This window comes from Varanus komodoensis, unplaced genomic scaffold, assembly GCF_004798865.1.
Source record: "Varanus komodoensis strain SLA01 unplaced genomic scaffold, ASM479886v1 scaffold11, whole genome shotgun sequence".
In the NCBI taxonomy this organism is placed as follows: domain Eukaryota; kingdom Metazoa; phylum Chordata; class Lepidosauria; order Squamata; family Varanidae; genus Varanus; species Varanus komodoensis.
The window spans coordinates 31397114-31423302 of record NW_025335317.1 but is presented as its reverse complement, the minus strand read 5'-3'; the positions used below and the strand labels follow the sequence as shown (position 1 = coordinate 31423302).

Here is a 26189-nt window from a genome sequence, read left to right as displayed (position 1 = left end):
CATGCTGCGGCCACAGCATACAAAAGAGGCTGCTCTTAAAGAGGCAGTGTCTCTCCCCCCCACACCCCCACTTCCCTGTCAGACAAGGCAGGAGAGACAACCGTGCAGGCGCTCCACAAGGCTTACAGCTTGAGCCTGAGTTTGTCATCTGAAAGGTCAAGTATTATCAAATACTTACAGCATGAATTGATTAGAACAGAAACAACAATTACCAAAAAAAATCACCACAAAAAACATCAGTAAGCTACCTTCCAAAATCGCTGTCTTCAGTCAGAAACATTAGAAAAGCACTGCGGAAGATCACAGGGGCAGTGAGGTCCTGCTCCCAAAGCAAGCACAGCTGACTCTGATGGACTTTACTCCGGGGTGCATGTGGCCTTTATAACACTGTAGCTTTTCACTTCCAAAAAGCCCATTGAGGTGTCTCTAAATATGGGCAGAATTAATTTCTATGGGGGGGGAGAGTATATTTTTAAAAAAATGTTATGATTTGCTTTGTTCCCCACTGTTCTACGAACAAATGATGGCCAAGATGACTTACAGGCATAAGTTGATTAGAAGTATAAAATTAATTAAAGTACAGCAACTCTGACTGAGGAGATACGATATCACTCTACAAGTACTTGAAAGGCTGTCACGAAGAAGGACGGGATCTCTTCTTGATCATCCCACAGTGCAGGACATGGCATAATGGGATCAAGTTATAGCAAGCCAGATTCTGACAAGATATCAGGAAAAATGCCCTGACTGTTAGAGCAGCACAACAATAGAACCTGCTACCTAGGGAGGTTGTGGGCCCTCCCACACTGGGGACATTCAAGATGCAGGTGGACAGCCATCTGAGAGGGATGGTTGAACTTGGTGTCCTGCAACAGCAGGGGGTTGGATCTGAGGGCCTTCTGGCCCCTTCCAATCCTGCTATTCTGTGATTCTGTAAAAAAGAGTCTACTAGAGAATAAAAAATGGAAAACAGCACCAAACCCAAAAGGCCTGTTTACAGGCCAAAGGCCCTCTTGAATCCAGTACTCTTTGCCTGCTGACTGAAGGACAGCTGAGGGGAAGCAATCCTAGCTTTCCTTCAGAAAGAGTCCCACCTTCTGGAAGTCTCTCCAGGAAGGCCCAAAGCCACCGTCTCACAGTGCCTCCCACCCCCACTTCAGAAGGGGATCACGGCCAACTAAATCAAAAGCTGTCAAAAGTTCCAGCAAAGAGACTCCTTCTGTCTAGTTCCTGGTATAGATCATCCACCAAGATGATCCAAGCAGTCTGTTCCATAAGCAGGACTGAAGTCAGATTGAAATGAATGTAGATAATCTTTCTCACCCAGAAGTTCCTAGAGCGGAGATGCTACCATGTACTCCCACTATCCTGAGAAAAGGAGTAAAGCATGTCCCTTGAGCATGTGCAAATTATCTTCCTGAGATGAATTCTGTAATAATTTGGAAACCATGAAATCTGTTTGCTGCACTGTGTGTTCATCTACGAGGGCAACCTTCATCAACCCCACCACGCAAGGTCTAAGAAGTGGACTAAGGCACAATGAGCAGGGGCTGGAGGAATCATTTAAGTTCTGCTCTGGGCTGGTAGTTGGCTGCAAGACATCTCAGAGAGAAGCGCACAAGCACGCTGATTGTACCTGGTAAAAGAACTATGCCAACTGTCTTCATGGCTCTCTGATCAATGGGCAGAACTGTATGGAACAGCATAGTATACATGCCTTGGATTCACAGAAGATGTGCAGAACTACCAACTCAGCTACCACTCCCATGTCAGATTCTGTTAACTTAGCAGTCCTGGCTTTGTGCCACTGTGATGGCTCTTGTGGAACTGTCCAAATGCCCACCCTCTGGTTACGGAAGTCAGTTTCTCTTAAGGGTCCCAACGACAAAAGGAAGAAAAGAGCCATTAGCAGCCACACTCGGGTCACAGGTCTCCCAGGGTGGTACACAGCATATTCCCTTGCATCCCCCTGCAAGGATTCCTTAGTGGTTTTGTTCCATGTTTCCTCTTGAGTCTTACACATTCCTGTTCAAGCATAGCAGCAGTTAAGCAAAGGGTCAATTGGACAAGGTGGGCTTCTGGAATTAACTGGGTGGGCGATCATGATGAAAGAAAACACCAGGCTGTTTCATGCCACTCTTAATTGCCTACATGAGAGTGGTCAAATGGTCTGTGCAATCAACTGACAATATCTGACTGCTCAATTGACCAGGCTCCCAGTGCTAGTGGAGCCTGTGCTTGAGATACAGATTTTGGCTGGCACTCTGCAAAAATGCAATGCAGAAGGGAGATATGTTTACGCATGTATACCAGAGGCTTAGAGCAGTATTCCCCGACCTGGCAACCTCCAGAAGTGTTGGACTGGAACTTGCATCATTCCCAGCCAGCGGTCCAACATATCTGGAGGGTGCTAGTTTGGCTAAGGCTGATTTACAGAAAGAACAAATGAACTGAAGCGCTTTGAACAGCCAAAAGGCAAGCGGTGTCCCCAGACAGAAGACTTCCAATTAGCTGGTTCTGGTTGAGCTGTGCACGTAGCACTCTGCGAGAAGCAATGGAGAAGCAACGGCTCACACGGGGCTGCTCATCAGCACCATCTCTCCCTGCACTAGCCCACTCTATTCTGTTCTCTTCTCTTCCTAGAGGAACAAGCAAACTTGCATCCAATACCTGCTGCTGGCAAGAAGACATACTCCTTGCGCTACCCACAATTCCTTCCCAAACGGCCTGCTGATGCCAGTGATTTCCCTTTGGCCAGTGCTGTTTTCAGAGTTTCAGCAAAGAGCTCCGTCCACTCACTTGGTTGTCAAATGCATCTAAGGTCAGCTCTCTCTTAAAGAGACACACCCAACAGGCTCCCCTCCCACTTCCTTCATTTCATGTCAGTGAGCTATGCCAGATGGGACCCTGTGATCCTCCCAGAGATGCAGCCGGGGCCTGCAGGGAAGGAAAACATGCCTTGGAGCAACCAGTCAAAGATAGCTCATGTCAGATCCAACAGGAGTCCCATGCAACTTCCAAAGATGGTTCTGTCCTCAGAACATAAACAGGACATAAAAAGAGATGGGTGCAAACAGGAGCAGGGGGCACAAAGCAATCACATGTCTCCTCTCGTTCCCCTCACAATCATTTACAATGGTTTAAATCAATTCTGGATAGAATCTTAAAGTGGAGGATGAGAGCCATGAAACTTCAGGCAGCTTCAGGGACGGCAGCTGGTCAATGCCTCTGAACATCTTCCTTATCTGCCTTTTCAGGGTAACAGCCCTAAGAGCATTTGGCTTAGCAGCTTGTGCCTGCATCTTCTTCCTCCTTTGGGGCTCACCTGTTGGTTCTGACCTCTGACCCAGGACAGGAAGTCCCTCCCCCCATGTGCAATGCTGTAACCCCCAAACACACAGGCTTAGCCAGCTGCACACAAGATGCCCAGCTGGCATCTGTCACGGCTCTAGACGGGGCTCCCTCCCCCCCCCAGCGCCACACGTGTCTACCTTCCTTCTGGGCAGAGCAATGGCAGCCCACGGGGATGGGCACAACGTGCACACTTTGGGTCCTTAAACAACCCCCACCGAAGAAAGTTCTGACCTCACTCCCATTCTGCACCCTGGTAAAAGCCCTCGCTCGCTCCCTTCTTCCACTAGGTGCAGCTGGAAAATCCAATTCCCACAGACAGATTTAGCAGATGGGGAGGGAGCAGGTGGGAGCAGAGAGAAAGAGATTCCCATACATAAGCCAGCAGACTGCTAAAGCCATACGCACACTTCCCCCACCCTCTCCCTCTCCAGCCCCTTCTTCAAGGCAGCTTCTCCCCCCAGCCCCACACCCCACTTGAGCAGACACTCAAAAGGAAAGCAGCCTCGACACAGCGCCCTCCGAGCCCGGAGCGAGCTGCTGGAAGATGCAATAAGCAGGCAGGCATGGGCAGCAAAGCCCAGTGACACCAGGGCAGAATGGCTGTGACAGGAGAGAGGCACATGGGGCTCAGCATGAAGATGGCACAGGCGCATGGTATTGCATGCAGTGGGGATGGCTGGACCAGCGCACAGCCGGGGTGCCAGGCAGCAGTTTTTCATCCCAGACAGACACCTCCTTTGCGAGGAAATGCACACGAGGACAGGCTTACCACAGACTGCCGCCCTGCTCTTTCTGCCTGCGGTCCCTGCAAAGCCTGTGATGCACCATCAGTGCGTTAGTAGCCCATGTGCTGGGGAGCCCAGCCCTACCAAGAGACGGGGCCGCGTCTTGCTCAACTGAGCTTGGCTGCTGGTGCCGCTGGCTTCCATGGAGGCTGACAGCTTTGGAACCGCCCACCTGCCATACACAGAGCCCAGGCATTAACTCCTCCCTGGCCGGGCTGCAGCTCAGGGAGGCGGCAGACGCCAGGGGCACACCAGTACAACGGAGACTCAGGGAGTCTCCGGGGCTCCGTCCCTGCTGGGGCCTGATACCTGGTCTTCCCCAAACCGGAGCCCTTCGTATGCGCTGAACTACAGCCCCTGCCATGCTGGCTGAGGGTGATGGGGGGGGGGGGTGGTTCAGCACATCTGGAGGGCACCAGGTTGGGGAAGCCGGCTCTAATGGAAGCAAATGCCCCACAAGAATATTTTCAGCCTTATAAGAGGATGGCGGTTTTCCTCTTCTGTTTATTCTGTCTGCGTTGGGCTGTTCCAGAAGCCCTCAGAGCTGAAGCCACAGATTTGGGGTTCTATCCACAGTTCGTGGAGCTGAAGTGCCATTCATTTTAATGTGTCTTTATCAGGAAAAATACAGCCCTTTAATCCAAGCTCTCCCCGCAGAAGCAATTCCTCGCCAAGCTTCTCAGAAACTTAACGCCACTGCTCTGCCCAGTGTGTCAAAGCACACACGCCTTCGGACATCTTCCCCTCCCCCCTGCCAAACTATAATGTAGGTGGATGGACATTTGATCTTGTGAAATCATGGCCTCAGGCGCAAGCTGTCTCACTTCAAGCACCACTGCTTCAGCTTTTACCTACACAGCATGGTGAAATTGGATCAGGGTTATTAAATCCATGCATCAACTCTTGTTAGTTTACATAAGAAACTTCTGTTTGGTGAGGTTTGGTTTGTGGCTTCAAACTGGCATTTTTTTTGCCCAGATCAATCTCGGCTCTGCTTTCATACTGTGCAACGGGATGCTCCTGCATTTACCTCCACCCTGCCACCGTGATGGCAAATCCTCTTGATTCCTACCCTTTTCTTCAAGCTGTGCATTTTCATACACGGCAGCAGATCCTGCCTGGGGTTCGCTGTCTTCAGCAGAGACTTTCATTGAGGGTTTCAGAAAGTTTCCCACTGCCTTGGCTTAAGAGGAAGCACAGGGAAGAGGTACGCTGTCTGCTGCTGCCATTCTCTTTGCAGCCAGGCATTTGATCCCTCCGATGTCAGCCAGTCTCCTTGTACTCATGGAAGGCTTGCTGGTTTGCAGTTTGCTAACAGCTACAAGTTATAACAGGCCTCCTTTTCAAGGCCTTGCCTGCCTGCCAAGCAGCGCAATTGTTCCCTCAACGGCGGAGGAGGACCTCTGTAGGAAGGAAAATATACTCTTCCATAACACCATTCGTTCCCTAAATCCTTACAAGCTCAGTGGAAGTACAGGTTTTCCATGCGTTTAGTTTGCTTCTAAGAGAATCTGCATGTTTAGCAGGTTGGAGAAAGCTGTGCCTCCCCAAGATATAGCTGGACTACAGCTCCCATCATCCCTGACCACTGGCCTCGCTAGCTGGGGCTGACAGAAGTTGTAACCAGAAGCATCTGGAAAACTGCAGGATCCTCACCCTTGAGGTGCAGGAATTGAGCTGGGCTCTGAATTTCAGAGGGACTAAGGGGCAAGACCTTCACTTTCTCAAACTGCTATATAAGTGGGCTGAGGCTATATAAAACCTTAATAAATACCAACAAAAACATTTCACAATTAGAATTATTTTTTGAGATTTCATTGGAAGTTGACAATATTTAATAGCATCCTTATTTTCTTACAATTTTATACATGAGCCGCTCAAATGAGGTATGTGTCACACACGTCTGATAGCTCTGGGCCTACAAACATCACACTTACCAGTTCATTTATATGGAAGGCGGGAGGCAATTTCTTTCAGAACATAATATTCTACTGAATCCTAAAATTGCCAAACTGTCTCAAGATGCAATGCACTCAGATGATGCTCTAAAGATCTGCTCCATGCTAATGTGACATCAGATTTGTTTACCTACGTGTACCTGTTACCACCTCTGCCCCCTCCCAGCCTCCTTCCTAATCTTAGTTGGAGACTGAAGTTCTCAATGCTCAAAAGATGTTGATCATTTGATTCCTTCTCTGAAGACCTGGCCTCCAATTTCTTCAGCCTAACCTGAGAAATTTAAACACAGGCACCACTTGTGCCATCTCTCCATTTAAAAAATTGCTCTTTCTTCATACACAAGGATGTCCCTTCCTCCATTATGTTTCACTGGGAAATGAACACAAGGCATGAATCCAGAGGGTAACATAAAAGGCTCATAGTGGGTAGGTGGAGTGTCACCAGATCCTTATAATGAACTGCTGCGCCCAAACAAGACACGTCTTTGAGGAGCAACTTTAATCAGCCTCCAGGGACATCCATGCTTACTGCCTGCCTAGAGCTTCCCAAGTTGTCCACACCATGGGCCAGATTCTCACATTCACTTCTGATCAGCTAAATTTCACCCTGCGGTGATATCCCTCATCACCTTTGCACTGAGGAGTATTTTTCTTGAATTAATCTTTGCATGATTCAAGGTTTGCTCTGCCACCTTGGAGTGTGTTTTGCATTATTTTCCAGGACATGAACAGTTTAAGTTGTGGGCATTTATGAAAGCAAACATTAACATGAGAGTCCACCCTTGGTGAGGAGAGGAGAGGAGAGGAGAGGAGAGGAGAGGAGAGGAGGAGAGTACATTGTTTGCAGAAGGCTTTCCTCAGCCCAAGGTACATTCACTGGGTGATGAATAGATAGAGGCAGAACATACTACAGCAGAAGGTGAAAGATGTATTTATCAATAAGCCTGCCTTGGGAGTGGCATCAAAAGTTTTCAAAGCACATCAGAGTTGGTCGGGGAAATCCTTCATAGCTCTCCTGAAGACCCAGCTTTCTGCAAGGACCTTGGCTCAGCTCGCTATATCCTGCTGAAGCCTTCACCCAGCTGGTCCATTCCAATGTGTTCAACTGAAACTTCTGATGAGGAATTCTAGGCGTTGCAGCCCGACACATCTGGAAGGCACCAGGCTGGGGATGGCAGCCCTACTGCAACTGAGCCTATAGCCAAGTCTAGGCATGTGAAACTGGGACAAGGGCATATTCTTCCTATGTTTACCACTGCTACCCTTTCATCAAATTTTTGACTATAAGCTCCTTGGGCCAGGGACAAATCTTCTTCTACTGTGTAAAGCACCATGCACACTAATGGCATTATATGAACCAACAACCAATTTCATGCTCTTTCTACCATCTCTCCTGACCAACACACTAAGTCAGGCATGAACAAAATGGGTGGGGGCTCTGTCCCCCTAGGGGATGACAAGAATGGGAGTTATTGAACAAGACCCATAAATAATCCTGACAGTTCAATCCCAGACACTCTAGTGTGTACCAAAACAGAGGCGGGGGCTGAAAGCGGCAAAGAGGAAGAGACACTCTAGATATCATCATCTTCCTGTGAACGTGCACAAGAAATGTAACCCTAACAGATTCTCTCTTTGTTACATGTGCAGGTGTCTCAGAGGTGAGGAAAGGACTTATAATCATCTTTTGTCTACATCCCTCTACTCTGGTCCTACATTGCTTTGATGAGATAAGACTCCACAGAGCCAAAGCAATTACACTCCTGTCACCGTTGCAGACAGAGTGGGGCTCAATGTGAGGATAAGATGCTTTCCAGCACACTGAAGCTAGCAAGCCCACGCCTCCCCTGCATGTGGCACCAGAACCAAGGCCCGCAGATGACTTTAACTTCTTCAAACTGGAGACCTCTGGCCCCTGGACTTTGAGAGGATGTGAATGCTGCACACCACAAGGCACGGAGACAAGACTCTTCTACAAGACCCGGCAGTTGTGCTTGCTCCAGCTGTTATCCCACAAGATGTGTTCCTGCAGAGGGTTCCACTTCCAGGCACTGTCACAGGAAAGCATGCTCAGTGGTTAGGAGGCGGTTCACTTCCTCATAGGGTCTGAAGAGAGGGCACTGTAATGAGCATCACATGCTTCTTTGAGAGCAGATCTAGGCAGCAGATCTCCAGCTTAAGTCCTGTCTCTGCCAATCAGGTTGCTCACAAGTAACCCACTTTACATGGCAGGTCAGGGTGCTTGCTTACTAACGTTTATTGTTCAGCTCTCTCTGCATAAGCAGTTGGCATCAAAAGGAGAAAGAGGAATGTAATGTGCACTAAAGATGAAGCAGGGTGTTGCCCTTCCAAAGACTACACCGAAAAATTCTGGGGCATCACAAGGAAGCCATGTGCTGCCTTCTGACTTCATATGCTTTGGCACTGTGACAAACAGCCAAGGCAGTCTGCCCACAAAATGCTAGCATAAAAGAAGGGAAAGTAAGTTCTTTCCCCGTTACCCCATTCAGCAACAGGGCCGAACTACACAGGATGTTACACCCACCCTCTCCCAAGACCACAGCTATTACATCTTGCTCCTTTTTGACAAGGATAGGAACTCTTTGAGCAGGAAGCTATGGAAGCAGAAGAGGAATGGGACCTCCCCACTGCTGAGCAGGCAGAGCAGTTTTTGCCAGCTGCTCAGGGCACAACTCTACATTCTCTGGCAGGAGGACTACACTCTATGTCACGTGGAGGAGTCTGTGGCCTGCAGAAACTTTCCAAGTGGCTTTCTGTAGATGCCTTACCCACTGCCACCTCCACCAAATTTCCTGCCAGCCTGCCACTCAGTTGCCCAGTGGGCTGGGAGGTGCACAGTTTCTGAGACGGAATGGGGTAGGGCAATGACCCTTCCAGGGGGCTGTCCTCCCCTTACAAGGTGCACATGCACCCACAGTGTTGAGGGTGGATTGCGAGAATGCAACTGTGATGGAGATGATGCGTGGGGGGGGGGGGGTCATCCCCACAAGTTGTCCTCTCCACAGAAAATGTACTTCCTATAGCCTGTCAAACAGATGCATGGTGAACCGGAAGCAGAGCACAATTTACATGAGGCATATGGACACATTTAACCCTCTCTCCCCACATGCTATCCCTCTCCATGAATGGGTGCCCAAAAAGGAAGGTAGGTGTGTGTGATGGAGAAACCAAGCCAGGCTCCACCTACCACTAGCTCTGGCAGGGCCCTCCACTGCCTGCATCCTGGAGTGCATAAAGGTCACTCACCCCTGCCATACTAGGAGGGTGCAAAGCAGTAGCCTCAGATGAAGTTTCCAGACTTAGCCCTGTGGGAGTGGTACAAGCAAGTACTCTGTAGCATTTATGCTGGATGGAGACAACTCACAGAAGAGTCCTTTCAGCCAAGCAGTGCCTATTCCCGAGTCACAGGTACAACAGCAGACACTAGCCAGAAGGGTGTTACTTCCAGGACTCTATCAGACACACATCACTGTCTATTCAACTTTGGATAGAGAAAAGAGAGGCTTGCAGATTGAACCAAGTGTTCCCATAGACTGCACAAATACTAAAGCTCCAAAAATGTGCCAAGTCTGCAGATTTCTGATGAAGGCTTCTGCAGCACCAAGGCTGCAGCATCTCTCTAGGAAGGAACTGAGAAAGAGAACACACGGGGCGACACAGAACCCACGTAAATGTTTATTTAAACAAGACATCAGATGCAAATGGTTCCCTAAATCAACACTCAAGATAAATGTGCATTGTTTGTGAAAGCAAAGAGTTAGCATTAACAAGCGCTGAAGCTTAGAGAGTGGAAGTTAGGATCTTTGTTACAGGCTTTGAACAGACTTTGAAATCAACAATGGGCCATTCTAAGAAAGATCTTTGCTCACTGGACTATCATTTGTATTGTGCTGATTGTTTTAAGGGGCAAATGAATTGAAGAATAACTAGTTGCTCTGAAGTGCCTCAATTCAATGGAACAGCAAACCCCAAAGTAGCTCTGGAAAACCCTCAAACATCTAGGGATCAAAGTGCATTCTTTGCGACAGGGGAAATAAAAGCAGCTCTGATGGCAAGCCAACTGCCCGCTGAGCCTGAGACCACTGCTTTGACACACAGATGAGCACAAATGGGTCTTGATCATGTCAGTTTCAGGGTGTGGGTCTGTGCTAGCGCCCAGTGAGGTGGATCCCGAGTGATGCATCGTGCTCTCTACCTAATGGCAGTCAGGAAACAGACTAGGCCAGAAGTGAGACAGGCTCCATTTTGCATTTACAAACTGAAGAGACCCCTTGTCCATCAGCAAGAAGACACGCGAGGACAGAGGGAGGCTGAGCTTTGATTTGGCACAGCTAGTTCAGGTCAGGGCTATCTCGGCTCTATGCTTAGGCTAGCCTGCAACTGAAATTCTGATGTGGGGAAACAGCTCTGTACTTAGATGCCACACAGTGGCTTATGGCACAGAGGCACAAATCACTGAATCGCACTCTGGATCCCACATCCCTGCCCAACGAACATCCCAGGCTTTGAGAAACCAGAATGGATCTCTCTGGTACGAACTGCATCTCCTGCTGCAAATGCCAGCAGAGTGCTCTAGTGAGCACTGACATGATGATGTCGAAAATCCAGACTGAAATACTTATGGGAGGACGTCTCAGACAGGAGGAAGAAACAACCAGGCTGCAGAACACTGACAGCACTGTGGCAAGAGCCAAACCAGGGGCAAGGCTAACAAGGAGGCTTCTTCAGCTCTTGACGGAGGCAGATCTCTCAGTTATGTATACCTCTCAGCTGGCTCATGGTGGCCTGATTTGCACAATCACCCTAACCCACCATGGCTTATTCAAGCCACAGTGGGACCAGTGATTATGTCACCTGGAGCAATGCCCTTTAGGGCTGGCATGCTGATCAAGTGAACAGCCCAGGCAACAGACTACCTAACAACAAAGGAAGCGGCTTTATATCAGAACATCCGTCCGTCTAGCTCAACCCTGTTAATACTGAGGTGAGCAGAAGGTAGGCTGGGAGATCTTGAAGTCTGCAATAGACTGGCGAAGAATTTCTAACTATGAATCAGCGAGGTGAAGGCATATGATGTGGCATGCTGTCTATTTTTTTTTTTTTTTTTTGCACTAAGGATGTTTGTTTTCCAATGTTTGCAACATTGAACAATGGAAATGTGGGGGAATACTGAAAAACTACTCCTATGAAATGGTGGGCAGGTTTGCATACCAGGTCTGGCAAGCATGGGGGGTTGCCACACATGGTGGTGACTTGCCACATGACTCCCAACAATCCTGAACCCTGGTCCTGTAGTTTTCTCCCCGCTCCCACACACATTGTCCTGCTCTTGTCACACATCCCCGCAGCCACCCTGAGCAAAATCCCCTTTATTACTGTATTGTTCTCTGTTGGCCTTGGTCTCCCTGACTGGTCGGCTGAACTTTGAGGTGGACTCTCCCCTTTCCCCACTCCTGGTTGTACCTCCGTCTCTTTAAAGCTTCCTAGCCAATCCAGCCTGCCTCACACACTTGTGTTGCAATTCCCGCCTTCTCCTTCCATGCATTTACCAGGTCACTCCCTGTTTCAGAAAACAAACAGTGTGGTGGGTACAGCACTCAGCCAACAGGAACATCCTCCAGGCCAACAAGAAATAATTCTTTAAATATATCAGAAGAAAGCAAGCAGCTAAAACAGCAGTTGGTCCTTTGGACAATAGTGGGATTAAAGGAGCACTGAGAAGCATATTCCTCACCAAGCTGGTGAATTCAGCAGAGGAAGCAAAGCAGATACCTGTTCCTGAGCTTATGCCTCCTGGGAGGGAACTGGAGGAACTAAGGCAGGTGGTAGTGACAAGCTGAAATTCTCAACCTTACTGACAAAAGGAAAGTCAGCAAATCACCCAGTCCAGATCTATCCATCCTAGCGCTCTCAAACTCAACATGACATTCCTGACCTTCTTACCAAAATAGATAAAAGATCCCTAAAGTCAACCTTTGTACCATAGAACTGAATGGCCAATGTAACACCAATTTTTAAAAAGGGATCCAGGGGAGAGCTGGGGAAGTACAGGCCAATTAGTTAAATATCTGTTCTCAGTAGACTGCTTAAAAGTAGTATTTAAGACAGAATCAGTAAGCACACAGAGGGACAAGCCCCGCTGAACAAGAATCAGCATGACTTCCACAAGGGGAAGTCCTTGGCAATTCCTTCCAATAGAGAAATGTAACTAGTCCCATGGGGTTCTTTACTAGGACCAAAGCTTTTCAACTTCGTGATCTAGAATTAGGAGTAAGCAGTGAAGTGGCCAAGTTTGCACCAAACTTTTTAATATGGGTGGGGGGGGGGGTGTTTAAAACCAGAAGGGATTGCGAGGAGCTCCAAAGGGATCTTGCCAAGCTGAGAGAATGAACAGCATTTGCCATTTTGATGCCCAATGTCAGCAAGAGATAAATAATGCATGTTGAGACCAAAAAAAAAAAAAAAAAATCCAACAAAGTAGTAAATGGGATCTGAGCTGGCAGCGACAGGGATCTAGAGCTAGTAGTGGACAGCTCGATGAAAATGTCAGTGCAGTGGCACACCTGCTGTGAAAAAGGCAAACTCCATGGTAGGCATAATTAGATACAGGATAGAAAACAGAACTGTCAAGATCTTACTCTCCTTATACAAGTTTTTGGTACAACCACACTTGGAATATTGTGTTCAGTTCTGCTTACCTTACCTGTAAAATGCCATTACTGAGTTGGGAAAAGTACAGAAAGACAATGAAAATGATCAGGGCACTGGAGCAGCTTCACTCTGAGGAGTGGCTACACCAACTGGGACTGTTATCTTAAAAGAAGGCGACTGAGGGGAGACATGATAGAGGTTTAAAACAATGCAAGGTGTGGAGGAAGTGGAGAGGGAGAGCCTTTCCTCCCTCACCCGTAACACTCAAACCCAGGGTCATCCCATGAGGCTGACTGGTGGCAGGTTTAGGAAAGATAAAAGGAAGGACTTCTTCACACAAAGTCTAGCTAAACTATGGAATTTGCTGCCATGGGAAGCGGTGATGGCCACCAATTTGGATGGCTTCAAAGGGAGATTTGACAAAGTTATTAAGGAGGGGCTACAAGCCTTTACAAGGGAAGCGGACACAAGACTACCGGAGGTGGCACCTGAATGCCCCAGCACCGAGGAGCTTGGGCAGATGGCGTTCTTGCACCCATCCTGCTTGAACGTTCCTTTGGGCAGCTGGATTGCCCCTGTGTGAACGGAGTGTTGGACTAGTTGGGCCTTCAGTCTGACCCAGCATGGCTTTTCTTATATTCTCAAAGCAAATAATGATGTGTGTGTTGATACAGATCAGTTGCTGCTCTTACTGCAAATGGAAAAACGGAGCTCCCAGGTCTGGGTATCACATCAGAGAATCACAGTGAGCAGAAATGATACAACAGACCACTGCTTCCTGCTATGGTTTCTGGGTTTGAAACAAGCCATAGCTCTATACCATAATTGGGTCTGGACAACCATGACCAAACAACATTCTTTCAAAACCAAAGTTTAATCACTCAAAATGTGTAGCATGAAAGCTTCTGCAAGCAATCAACAGCTTTCAAGAATTATAATCCCTGTGCGTTCTGTAGAGTTCAACATTATAAATCTATCCTGTTAGCCAAATAAGCTATTTAATATTGTCAGTATGACACTTCTGGCCCATATAATGACCTTTCTCACAGTTATTCTTTACTATAATCTTTCTTTCTTTCTTTTTTGAAGTTCCCCCCACTACTTCTCATAAGGAAATAGGATGCATTAGATAGACTAGAATGTACCTATTGTAGATTTCCCTCTCTCTAGTATTGAGTATATTCAAATTTTTGCTTGACAAAGTGCAGACATTTATACTTCTGACATTCAACCCTATGTTTGCTTAGGTATCTAGAAAGAATGGGTCTTATTCCTGAGAAAAACAGGGATAGGATTCTTTTATGTAAACTGCCTTGGGAAGGTTTTCACCTTAAAAGGGTGCCTAAAAATGTTAAAATAATATTGTCCTGTAAGTTTCATAAATATGCCAAACGGTATAATTTTATATGCTAAGAATAAACTCCTACAACTCTCAGCATTCCTCAGCCTGTAGGACTTTTTTCTGTCTAAACATGTACAATATTGCACTTGAAGTTATAAATGATGCATTTCATGTTCTTAAAAGAGTACAAGAAGTTTAGGATCAACATGAAAATAAGTATTGCATATATTTCAATTTCCCTCCAAATTGCCATTCTTTTCCAGGTGAATATATAAGTTGTTTCCTTGGCTTCAAGTTTTCCAAATACCTTAGATTTCTGTCCCAGTGTTTAACGATAACAGCAACACCCCCTGCAACTCTAGCCAAAAAAGCTTGATGGAAAACTAGGCGTGATTCTAGGTATGTGCAAGGATTGTGAGCTCAGTTCTAGTACTGAAAATACTTTCTTGGGCTCAGCACATTGCTCTTATAATCTAAGCATACAGAAGAGCCCCAACCTATCGTTTAACATTTATCTCAGGTTGGTGGGTCTTTTTTGGTTGTAAAACCAAAAACAAAGCAGATCCTCCAAAACTGAAGTCTGTTCACTCCTGATTTATGCTGCCCTGGATCATCTCTGCAGGGCTTCCCCGCAGAAGTTTTTTTTAACCTTTCCTGGAGTTTTCAGGACCTCCATGGGATTAAACTTTTGCATACAAAGCGTGTAACCTACCACTCAGCTATGGCCCTTCTTGTTCTATTCCAGTGTTGTCAAATTATGTAATGATCATTGGAGAAATAACCCCTTTAAAAAAAAGTTTAAAATAGTTGCTGTTCCTTTGCTTTCTTTTTTATTTTAATTAAAGCAAAAACAAATTGTAACTATAGGCTGGCTGTAGCATTTCAGGATAAAAGTCAACAAGAACTTACAACAAAAGCAGAGAATCTTGTGGCTGGAAAATTTATTATGATGTAAGCTTCCATGAAATTCAGTCCCCTCCATCAGACAGGTGAAGTGTTATCCTAAGCTGCAGGTGTGCACGTATGCGCACACACACAGAGCCTCACTGGTTTTTTTGGCAGGAGACTTAATAAGGCTAAGCCTCTGGAAACTTCAATTAACAGGTCACAATGATAGAAATCTTAGGATCCAACTACCTGACATGCTACCTGCATTACCACATTTATTATACTGGGGGAGGGTGTTTAAGTTATTAAATAACAGTTGTAGGGTGCATCATTAAAATCATGAAATGTGTCTCAACCCACACCAGTTCTGATCCTAAAAATGCAAGGGGGAACTTTCATTGGATTAAAAACCCCTCCTTATGCTGATGAGGGGCGATCATCTGACCACCACCCTACAACCTCCCCAGACTTTCTTTGTGCCGAACATATAGAAAGTTGTAACACTTCATAATATTATTTTTCAAAAGCTAATTTCTATTCCACAACAGTTTCTTAGCATAAATATCAAACCTGTCAATAACTAAAAAGTCTTTTTTGAGAAGATTCACAAAATTATCATTTTAAAAACTCAAACGGTTCATATTTCACAAGAGCTGAACAAACACTTTTTTGGCAATTCAGTTGCCCAACCTTCCTTCCCAGTCTGCCAATAAGCCTGGAAAATGCTGGGTTCTGTACTTGTTTCCTATATTTATTTATTTACTAATTATATTTATATCCTGCCTGTTTTGGGATGCACAATGCTCTCAATCTTCTCCTCACAACAACAACCCTGTGAGGTCGGCTGGGCTGAGAGTCTGTCACTGGCCCAGAGTCAACCATGGCTGAGCAGGGGCTAGAGCCCAGGTCACCCGAGTTGCGGATCTGCACTCTTAACCACAATAGATTATTATTCCTATGCCATTCCGGATACAGATGCGACTGGGGAAAGTGCCGCCTCTTGCACTGAAGGCATGGGCAGATGCATCTTGCCTCAGCAAATCCATCCACGTGCCTGCCCTCCCAGCAGCCCCGTCTATGCCCAAGGGCTGAGGTGAGACAGAAGGGCAAGAGGCATCCTGTAGCAGAGACACGCCAGTGCCTGCAGCACCAGAGCTGCCAACAGAAACTCTCACTTTTCAAGTTCGGCCAGTCTGGGCCGCTCCCACAGAGAGAGAATGGATTCCACGGAGCTCCTAGTCGCTGCAGAGCTGCTCCAGGCTCGAGGCCCCCGCAGCGTCCGAAGGAGCAGGCCTGCCTGGTGCTGTTCGCTACAGCGCTCTCCCCGCTCTCTTGTGCGGCTGGCCCCAGCAAAGGCCCTCCCTGGGGCATGTGCCTCCAGGATCCCAACGCACCGTTCTGCCTCATTATAGATCGCAGCGCCGGTGAGAGCAATGCTGTGGAAATAGGCAGGGCGACTTTCCACAGGACTCGCCCCATAAGCCTCTGCGCATGGCAGGCTAGAAGCACGCTTCCCTCCGCCAGGTCAGTTGAAGCCTTTTAGCATCTCCCCGCAGCAGCCCCCCGCCTCCCAGGGATGCTCCCGGGGTCCCCCCAGCACACGTGCTCACCATTCTCCATCCTGAGCACCATGCTGCACGCCACCGGGAGCTGTTACCGACCACTGTCGACGTCGGCTCCGAGGCTGGAGTGGCTCGCCGGGGGAGACACCTGCCTCTGCCTTGCTGTCTGGCTGCTGCTTCCTGGAATGAGTCAGGTCTTGTCCCAGCCTCATGGGCGGCTCTTGCCTGGGACGGATGGGCGTCATTGCGGTCCTGCTTGCAACCGATAACCAGCAACGCCCTGTTCCTGTGCCGATCCTTCCGGTTTGGAGGGACGTTAACTCATCGGGTTCTTGAGGCCAGAGGGAAGCCACAGCCAGCTAGATATGGACACAGGGACTGGCACTAAGACGGAAAGAGCCTTCCCTCCCACCCGGGAAGTCAGAGTTCCCACGCTCCTGGAAACGATGGGCAGGCGCACCAGAGCTCAGTTCCGAGCACTACTACACACTTTGGCAGCCACAAAATCCAGGGCTGCATTAGAGCAATGGCTGCAGAGTGGGGCTGAGGACTGTGGAGGTGGAGGCTCAAGCCCCTACTGAGCCAGACCCTGGCTGTATCCTAGTATCTCAGTCCAACAACAATCCTGCGAGGTGGATTCCTAAGGGGTGTAGAAAGGGAGAAGTCCTTCAAAGGGGGGACTGTAAACATAACAAATATAAAAACAACAACTGCCTTAATCCACCATGAAATAGATTATTATTCCTCTTGAAAACCCAGCCATCCCTGAGTCAAGGAAGAGGCTTTAAACACACCCTCTTTTGAAGGGCAGCTTAGGAAGGAAGAGGGTTCTGTACTGCTGGATTTTTGAAAGAGGGGGTGTCCATATGATTTAGGGAGCATTTTGTTTACACCGACAGCTCTGATGGCTCAAAGGGAGGGTGAAGAGAAGCTGTCAGGCCAGGCCAGGCCCGGCCCGCCGTTCCCTCACTCCCTGCCAAGGCACGTGTGTCCCCGCGCATCTGCCGAGTGGAAGTTGCCAAGCGTGGCGCTGCTCTCGCTACCCACTTGGGCCCCTTCCCATCAGGCTCTGGAAGGCAGGGAGCACACTACCCACCCAACCTCCCAGACTGCCTCCTCACCACCATTCTCCAGACCAGTGGAGGCAAACCTGTGGCACACGTGCCACGGTGGGCATGCAGAGCCCTCTCTGTTGGCACGTGAATCAAGTCACCCCAACATCAACCCAGCAGCTGAGCATTGGAAAACAGTGCACACAGGGGCCATGCGCATGCTCAGAAAGGAGTAGCAGCAGCACTGATGACGTCACGAGCCGCAACTCATTAGCCACAACTTGCGCAAGCTTTCGCATGAGTGGTCAGTGAGCTGCCAAGGATATATATATATATTTGCTTGGACTGGCTGTGAGTTGTTTTTTCTACACTAAAACCTCAGTTTTCAGGTTTTATTGTAGTGTTGGCACTTTGCGATAAATAAGTGGGTTTTGGGTTGCAGTTTGGGCACTCAGTCTCTAAAGGGTTCGCCATCACTGCTCTAGACCATCCTTCCCCAATCTGGTGCCCTCAGCTGCACAGGACTGTAGCAAAAGGACAGGAGGAGGGAAGAGGGCAAGATTGACCTACGATTTAAATCCCCTCCTCAACCACCTCCCGAATGGGCTTCCATAGGAGCTGGTTGAAGCCCCATCAGTGAAGGATAGGCTGGACATGCACGTGGTAGGCATGTCATGAGTGGAGCTGGGGGTCAGACTAGATAGCCTGGAAGACCCCTTCGGACTCGCTCTGTTTCTGTGTTTCCCCTACATGCAGGTGCTGGTTTGGATCCAGATCAGGACACCATACACTTCATTGGAAGTAAAAATGAGAGAATGAGAATGGGAGCAAGCTGAACTGTATGATATATATATTTAAACATAGCATGTCATTAAACCCCGAAAAGGAAGAGCATGAAGGCACAACTGGAGGAGCAGGGGCACACGGGGCAAGAAAGAGTTGGCACAAATTACACCCATCACAAAGGTGCAGTTGGTTTCAAGTTTTGGAAAATAGAGCTCTTATTCTTCTCTTGCTAATCATTTATGAAAGCAGAGTGTTCAAAGCTACATTGCACCGTGGTGCTCTGTAATAACAGGGAACGATTTCTTTACAAGATGCCTAGGAACTCGCTATTCAAAGCCCATCAAGCTGAAAAAGAACCTTTGGTACCGAAGTGCAATAAACACACACACACAGACTTGCACTGCCCTCTGCTGGTTAGACAAAGGCATTAAGCAGGGCCACTTTGTGTTTAGCCCAGCGAGCAGAGGCCTGTGAACAGTGCAAAGAAATTCTGTATTTGAAATCTACTCCTTGATCAGTACAAATAAATTCCCCGCCACCAGTTCTACTCCATTTTATCATACGCAGACTGCAAACAAAGGAACAACACATTTCATGAACAGCAGCTATTTTTACAGAGTCTTTATGATCACAGGTAACTTCCTGCCCTCCAGAGCACTTGGAAGTGACACCAGAGCATGGTGGAAATCACTCTACAATCACCCTGTGGTGCTGCTGGCCTAGTGCTAGATCTTCCTTTCCCTATAAGCATCACATCCTGACATCCTGGCTGGGCTCCCAGACCAACAATATAATGCAGGGAAGCCCTGGCTCAATAGGTTGCCAGTTAATAAGCCAAGCAAAGATACTTCTGAGAATCTCCTGACGTACAAGTGAGGGTCTCATTTCTAAGATTTATATCCCACCTTTTTTTCTTTTGTAAAGAACTCAAAGTAGGTTACATCTCCTGCTCTCCATCTTATCTCCACAACAACCCTGTGAGGTAGGTTGGCCTGAGAGTCTGTGACTGGCCCAAAGTCATCCAGCCGGTTCCATGGCTGAGTGGGACTAGAGGCCAGGTCACCTCTTTACTGCTACACCACACTAAGAAAGGAAGAGACTCTGAGAAGCAGCCCTGCTTCTTTGCCATCTTTGCTCACCAACTGGCTTGGCCCCTTGAGCACACCTACTGTCTCCCCTTTCCTGTCTGCTCAAAACCTTGAGGGAAACTTTGCAAGAAAACTGCAAAACCAGGAGCAATCAAACTGGCTGGGGAAGCTTATTATACCTCTAGAGCTGCTCAGAAACTGCTCCAGGCAGATCAAGAAATGGGACAAAAGTTAATGAGTAAACCTTCTAGCATGCCTATGTGCTAGGAATAGAAGATGGACCTCCCACCATTTTCTTGCCCTAAACTGAGGCTGAGAAAGTGCAGTATGCAGCGCCATCTTCACACATGGGCCTGATGGGCACCTGCCCATGGGCCCCATACTAATCGGTGTATGTTAACCCTTGGAAAATTGGAAAACTTCCAAAATTAACAGTAGTTGTAGTTGTCGTCGGGGCTCCAGTACACTGCTTTGCCCGGGGCCCATAATGCTGTTAAGACGGCCCTGGCAGTATGTGATGTAGGAGGCCCTTAGGCAGGCGATCCCTCTAGACTGTAAGCTGAGCATGGACTGAGGAAGAAGTTGCCGAAGCCCATGACAAAGGGGCAGATACAGCAGAACCAATGGATGACTCCGAAAGCCTCCTCTTAGATGAAGACACTTTGGATAACCCTCCGGTAAACCAGTGGTCCACACGAGGATCCAGCCATCAAAAGACCTTTGCTTGCCTCCATGTAGCACATGGTTCAAGGCACCACAAGAACTTCCTGCCTTCAGGGGCTGTTACTACCACATCCTGTTTTTCCTAATGACAGCTGCCTATCACTGCAACAGAGAAAGTAAGCTTAAGTGTTGCCAGGAAAGGGGCCCTGACTCCAGGTTGCAAGCCAATCACTTTAGCAGCAAGACAGCCTGCTCCTGATGTTTCACTTATAAGGGTTGGCTGCACAGGGACACAATCTTTCACTCACACCTGAGGCCTAACAGCCCCAGATGCCTGGAGCCTCTTAGTTATGCAGAGTGGTCACCATCTGGCTCCTATTTCCCCTATTTCCTTCCAAGCCAGGATCCCCTTCTGCCTCAAAGTTGGGGATGGATCCAGCCACCATCTGGGAAATTGCTGCCCCCCGAGATCCATGGAGGTAGGGAGCACATACACAGCCTCCTGGATTCTCCCTCGCGTGCTTCATGCCAAACTTCAGCTGAGCCCTCTTGGCAAACTGCTGGATGCTGAGAGAAGGCCTCTCCCAACCCGGCTTGCCAGACTGCATGCTGCAGCTCCGGGATTTTTTTTCCTGTAGATTCTGCATCCCTTCAAAGCTGACCTATTGCTGTATCATTGACCCAGTAAGAGATTTCACTTTCCCAGGCCATACCCCATGAGCCAACACCTATTCTGCGTGCTTAATAACAACAAAGATTTTGATAAAAGCTCCATGCCCCAAAGCTTTTGACTACAACACCCAAATACCAAGACCAAAATTATTATGGCATACTCCCATATTTGATCTGTAAGGCATAGTTTTGATGTTATGGTATCTGGAATTTCTTTAGGGTTCCTTGCCAGACTAATGATGGGCATGTGACTTGCCCCCCTCCAAAAAAAGGTATGTGCCACGGAATGACCAAGATCACTCGTGTGGTCCCTGCAGGCATGGATTTCTTCGGATCTTATTATCTGAGGCTGGAGAGACAGGCCTCTGGACAACTTTGTGGTTCCTAACTTTCGACTGGACAGTGGTAGAGGCAAACTTGGGGAAGATTTTCTTGGGGGGGGGGGGCATTTTCTGCATATGCCAGGAAAGCCACAGCTCTCCCATGTCAACAAGGTGCCCGGGTGCAGGGGAAGTTGATCTAAACCAGCCTTGGAGCCAGCCCACTAATTCCCCTCCCGCCTGCGTCAACAGGATCGAGGCAGTTTAAGGAAGGGGAAGAAACAGCAAAGGAAAGGGAAGCCATTCCTCCCTGTCCCCTGCCTTGCCGGTGCAAGCTCAGCAGGGCTTTGAATGTTTTTTTTCCAATGCTGAGCTCCCCACCCAAACTGGTAGGATGGATTTTTAAGTATTTTAGACCGCAGGGTTAGCCTATAATTACTACATTTAAAAATGCAATGAAAACAGTGGACTTTATTATCAACAATTGCTTGTGTTCCTCTTTCAAGGTACCTGCAAACACGACAAGCAGGAGAACCTTTGCTGTACGACTAGGGTTCTCTCTGAGTGCTGCAGGATTAGAGGGCCCCCCACCAGGGATGGTACACACCACAGGACACTCTGGGAAGGGTACCCCCCCCCACACACACACACACCCTACAGTTGCCCTAGAGGAGCAACAACTAGGGTCTGAAAAAGCCACACTCTCTGGCCACCAGGATTGATACTGGTTATTTTATGCACAAACCACTCACCCATTCACACTTTCCTGTATAGATATTAAGGACTAGAAATTTGTTCTTTTTTGAGAAGGGGAAAAACATATTCTGAGAATACTGGGAAAAGCTACTAGGTTCTATATTCTATTCAACTGTAGCAGTTGCCATCAAAGTCACGCAGATTCGTGCTACTTGGGACAAGAGCATCACCACATTCTCTTCTAAAACACAGAAGACACGAGAACCAGGGACTCTGCCAGCAAACCAGGGTTCAAAATTACAATGGCAGGCCTAGCAGATAAGCGGGTATCTGTACCTGAAATGATAGCTTCTCCTTTTTAAGTGGTTTTGGTACTGGATTCGACATCTGCTGCTGCTGCCGCCACCCACCCACCCCAAAAGCCACAAACGTATCAGTGAAACCCTGCCACCCATCCGGTTTTCACACAGTAAGGAAAGAGAGACAGAAAACAAGTCCATGTTTTTATGTATTCATGCTAGGATTGACACCATTACTCTACAGGGGCTCAGTTCAATAGACAGGCATTCATCAGGTGAAGCTTTATGCAATACCAGTTCTCCATTTTGGGGACACCCTGTTGTCAGTTTAGCAGTTGCATGATAGATGCTCAAGATGCCAATATTGTTGGGGGGTGGGAGGCAGGACCCCCTGCCCCCCACACAGGTAACCTGCCCAGAACCTAATTTTGGTGGCTTTTGCTCTGTTCCATTTGTTCTAATCTTTTACTGTATAGCCTCAATTCTACTGTAAGCTGCCCTGTGCAAAAGCTTCCTCTGATAAGGTAGCTATTTCTTTAAATGAGAAGATTGGGCTGAGTATGGATAAGGGCCAAGGCCTTGGGAACAGGCTATGTTTAAACACAATCCTTTTCATCCTTCATATGCCACAAGGCAAACTCCAGATTGGCCAGGTGAACTTGGTGACCCATCATGGTACAACCGGTTATAGAAAATGTTCTCCCTCTAGGAAGAGCAAGCACAAGGTCACAGCCATAATACCACTGCTAGACATTCAATCCCTCCACACACTTTATAAGGCGCTACTTAAAATTAAAACATGCCTCTTTTAATTCTTGTGTACACAGAAACATGCAGCTAGCCATGTACAGCACCACAGAGAGCAAGAGCAACTTCTCACAGACACTGAGAAGCTACAACTAGAGGTGCCTGCAGAGCAAATTCATGTGTGAAGTAGTTCAGAGTTTGCATGCAGTTCCGGTTCCCTTGAGGTTGTGAAGAAACAGATTCCCAGAGGAATCAAAAGCAGACATATTGCCTCGACAAAACACAACAACCCACACTCAAGGGTAAGCATGGGTAAAGCGTGGGTTACCACTGAACCACAGGCTGCCTCTGAAACATGGTTTATTGTGTTTTAAAACAGCTGTCTTGTTCACCATGAGTAATCCATAAAAAGAACCCATGGTTTGTTGTTGGGTTATGAATTCTGGGCTGGGTTTTTCATCTTGGCCCACAACCCCTTGTTCAAACATGTTCACATTTGAACAAGGGGTTGTCACTGAACCATGTCTGAGCCCAACAATTATAACCAAACAAAACCATGAACCAGTACTCCCCCCCGTCTCCTTCTACTGATACACTGGAGATTATGCTGGTCCCCAGACCACGAAACTAGTGGGACAGACTCTCTTAGCCCCCATCGCAAAGACACTAAGTCACCTTGGACTGCACATCCTTCAGCAGACAAAGTTACACTTGAGCCGAACAACAGCATATAAAGTCTCAGTAACTGGAAAGCCACAAACCTGTGCAAGGCAGTGAAAGTGTGGTCCACAGTCTTTCCACCAGCAGCCGTGACTCAGGGGGGCACCTCTAAGCTATGCCTATGATGGTCCCTCTTGCAGCATGAGTCACAACAAGATGACTCACCTGCTCCTGCCACCTGCCTTCCCCGCCCGCCCATTTCCCCTGCTACTGGCAAGACACTCCGGCACAGGGATGAGCACTCACCTGGCTTGGTGGCCACCAAGGTGGAGGGAAACAGGAAGGCTTGGAAACTGGAGGCACAGAGCTCACTGACAGTGCCCATGCTGCTGCCTCGACCAAGGCCCCTCTCTAGAGGCTAGGCAGGGGCTGCTACTCTTGGCTAGGCGGGAAAGCTTGGCAGGTCAGAGAGCTGGCCAGAAGGGACGGGGGCAGGAGAGGCTGGAGCGGCCGGCTGCACAGTCCTAAATGGCTCTGCCAGGCAGCAGCGGCGGCTGCTGCCACCTCCTCTTCGCGGCAGGAGGCAGAGACACGCTGCGCGAGGAATCCCCAGTCCGGCTGGAGCAGAAGGAATAGGAGAGGCTCCCACGCAATCAGCCCAGCCAATCCCAGATGCCCTGCCAGGAAACTATTACTACTACTGCACCGTGCAGCCGCTGTGACACACAAAGCCACTTGGAAGGCAATTTAGTTTGGGAACTTTTCCCTGGGTGCCCCCCTGGCTCCGCCCCAGCCCCTCCTCCCAGCTGCCCAGGACAGATTTGGGCAAAGGGTATTTTTAGGTCAGTTTTATCCGGCTTCATTATTAGAGCTTTTAAGCATCTAGTGAGCTGCGCTGTTGCATAGCAACCGTCGCTGCATAAAGGGAAGCTGCACAGAAATGTAGCCTCTACAGATGCCAAGACTGGCATGTGGATGCATGAGTGTGGAAAGCGCAAGCATGCAGCAGCGCTTCAAGTTGTGGAACATGGAAGCCTGCAAGGCCTTTGCTCCCGTCTGCCCAGCACAGGAGCTGGAAGCAGCACCCTTTAGCTCTTTCTAGGGTAGCAGCCCCAAACTGGCCTTTCTTGGAAGAAACTGCTTCCTTCTAAGCAAGTTTTTCCAGCAGTACTCTCATGGCAATGGTTTCAAAATGTAAAAGTCTGCAGTTACATGATGCAGCAAGGACCTGGCAATGATAGGTGGGTTCCCAGCTGTTCTTGTAAAAGGTTTTACACCCTCCTGAGAACAGAAAAGTCAGCTGAGAGAGCTTGGATTAGAAAGGGAGTCTTGCTAGCGTGCCCCTTTGTCACAGCTGTTGGCTATCTTGCCACTTGCTGGGATCAGGCAGAGCCTGATTTGTATACCAGCCACAGCAGCCCCCAAGCCTCTTCCACAAATCAGCCTCAGCATTTTTTTTATAGATGGGATGAAACTAATCTTTTACAGAATGAGGGATGTAAAAGATTCAAGATAACTGAGCTTAATTAGCACAAATCTTTCAAACAACAAAAACCAAACCCTGTTTTTGTCTATCTGGGCAAGGGAAGGCAAACTGTCTTTAGCAGCAGAAAGAATCAGAGAGCAAGAATATTACAGCCTATCAGCCGAAAACACCTAAGATGATCGATAGACTGCTAAGACACCCAGCAGGCTGCAGAAAGTGGTCTCTTAATTTGTCTTTCTGCAAGACTTTAACTTCTTCAGCAGATAACACCTATCTGAAAGTTGATGCTATTGCTGCACCTCCAAGAAGCAATCATCATCATCTTATTGGCAACAGTTAGAGTTACACCTGAAATGTGCAAATGAAGCAAGACACTATTCCAAAAAGGTTACAGAGGACAGAACAAGAAAGGTTTGTGTGTACTCAAAGTTCAAGGATGAAAGGAATGACTTAGGAAAGGTGCGGGGAAAATGGCTGCTGGGCTGCCTTCCGGACAGACAGCCCAGCAAACAGGCTTCATTGCACCCCTCCATCTTTCCTTCTGATTCCACACCCTGCTCTCTTTCCCAAGTGGCCTGTGTGATCTTTACATGGAAGGTTGAACAGGAAATGCAAGAGGGGAGGACTGGCAAGCTTAGCTCTGCAGACACAGGTGTGCATCCATGCCAGAGCACACATGTGAGCAGGCAGGTGGGGGAGAAAGTTCAGAGATGGCTGCCAAATGCTGGAAGAACACATCTGCATTACTTAGCCAGAAAAATGGATCACCCCATCTTAAAAGCAATCCCATAATATCTCCCATATTCACTGAATTAGTTTATACAAATGGAATGGGACAGGACAGAGGAAGCTGCCTCTCTCAGTGAAGGTAGCTTGCTTTAAGGGGCTCTCCCAGCCTACTGGAATTTCTGGTCTAAAAATTATGAACACTCCCCATGGAAGGCTTGTTCAGATGAAATGCTCGAGATGCCCTTCAAGTACGTGGGGGCAGAACACGCAATGCCAACTTCCTCTTCCAACATAATATGTCTGCTAACAGCCGAGCACTAAACTGCTCGGGCACCCGTTCAAAGAAGGTTGACAATCCTCTTGGCAGACGCATAAAACACTCCAGGAAAGGCTGTGCAGTGTGGCACCCAGTTGCAGATTATTCTTCTAG

The 26189-nt window shown here is 48.0% G+C and overlaps 1 protein-coding gene across 3 annotated transcripts in view; it reads right to left on the bottom strand.

Annotated features, from left to right (window-relative positions):
- CYTH1 (cytohesin 1) overlaps window positions 1–26189 on the bottom strand; it is a 65755-nt gene that overhangs the window by 26608 nt on the left and 12958 nt on the right. Inside the window, exon 1 of one of the 3 annotated variants that reach the window (XM_044419873.1) lies at window positions 16610–16763. The exons of the other annotated variants lie outside the window; for them this stretch is intronic. Within the exon in view, the coding sequence (XP_044275808.1) occupies window positions 16610–16631 (22 nt within the window). The 5' untranslated portion in view covers window positions 16632–16763. Of the gene's footprint in view, window positions 1–16609; window positions 16764–26189 lie in introns of those variants that run through there. 3 annotated transcript variants of the gene reach the window in all.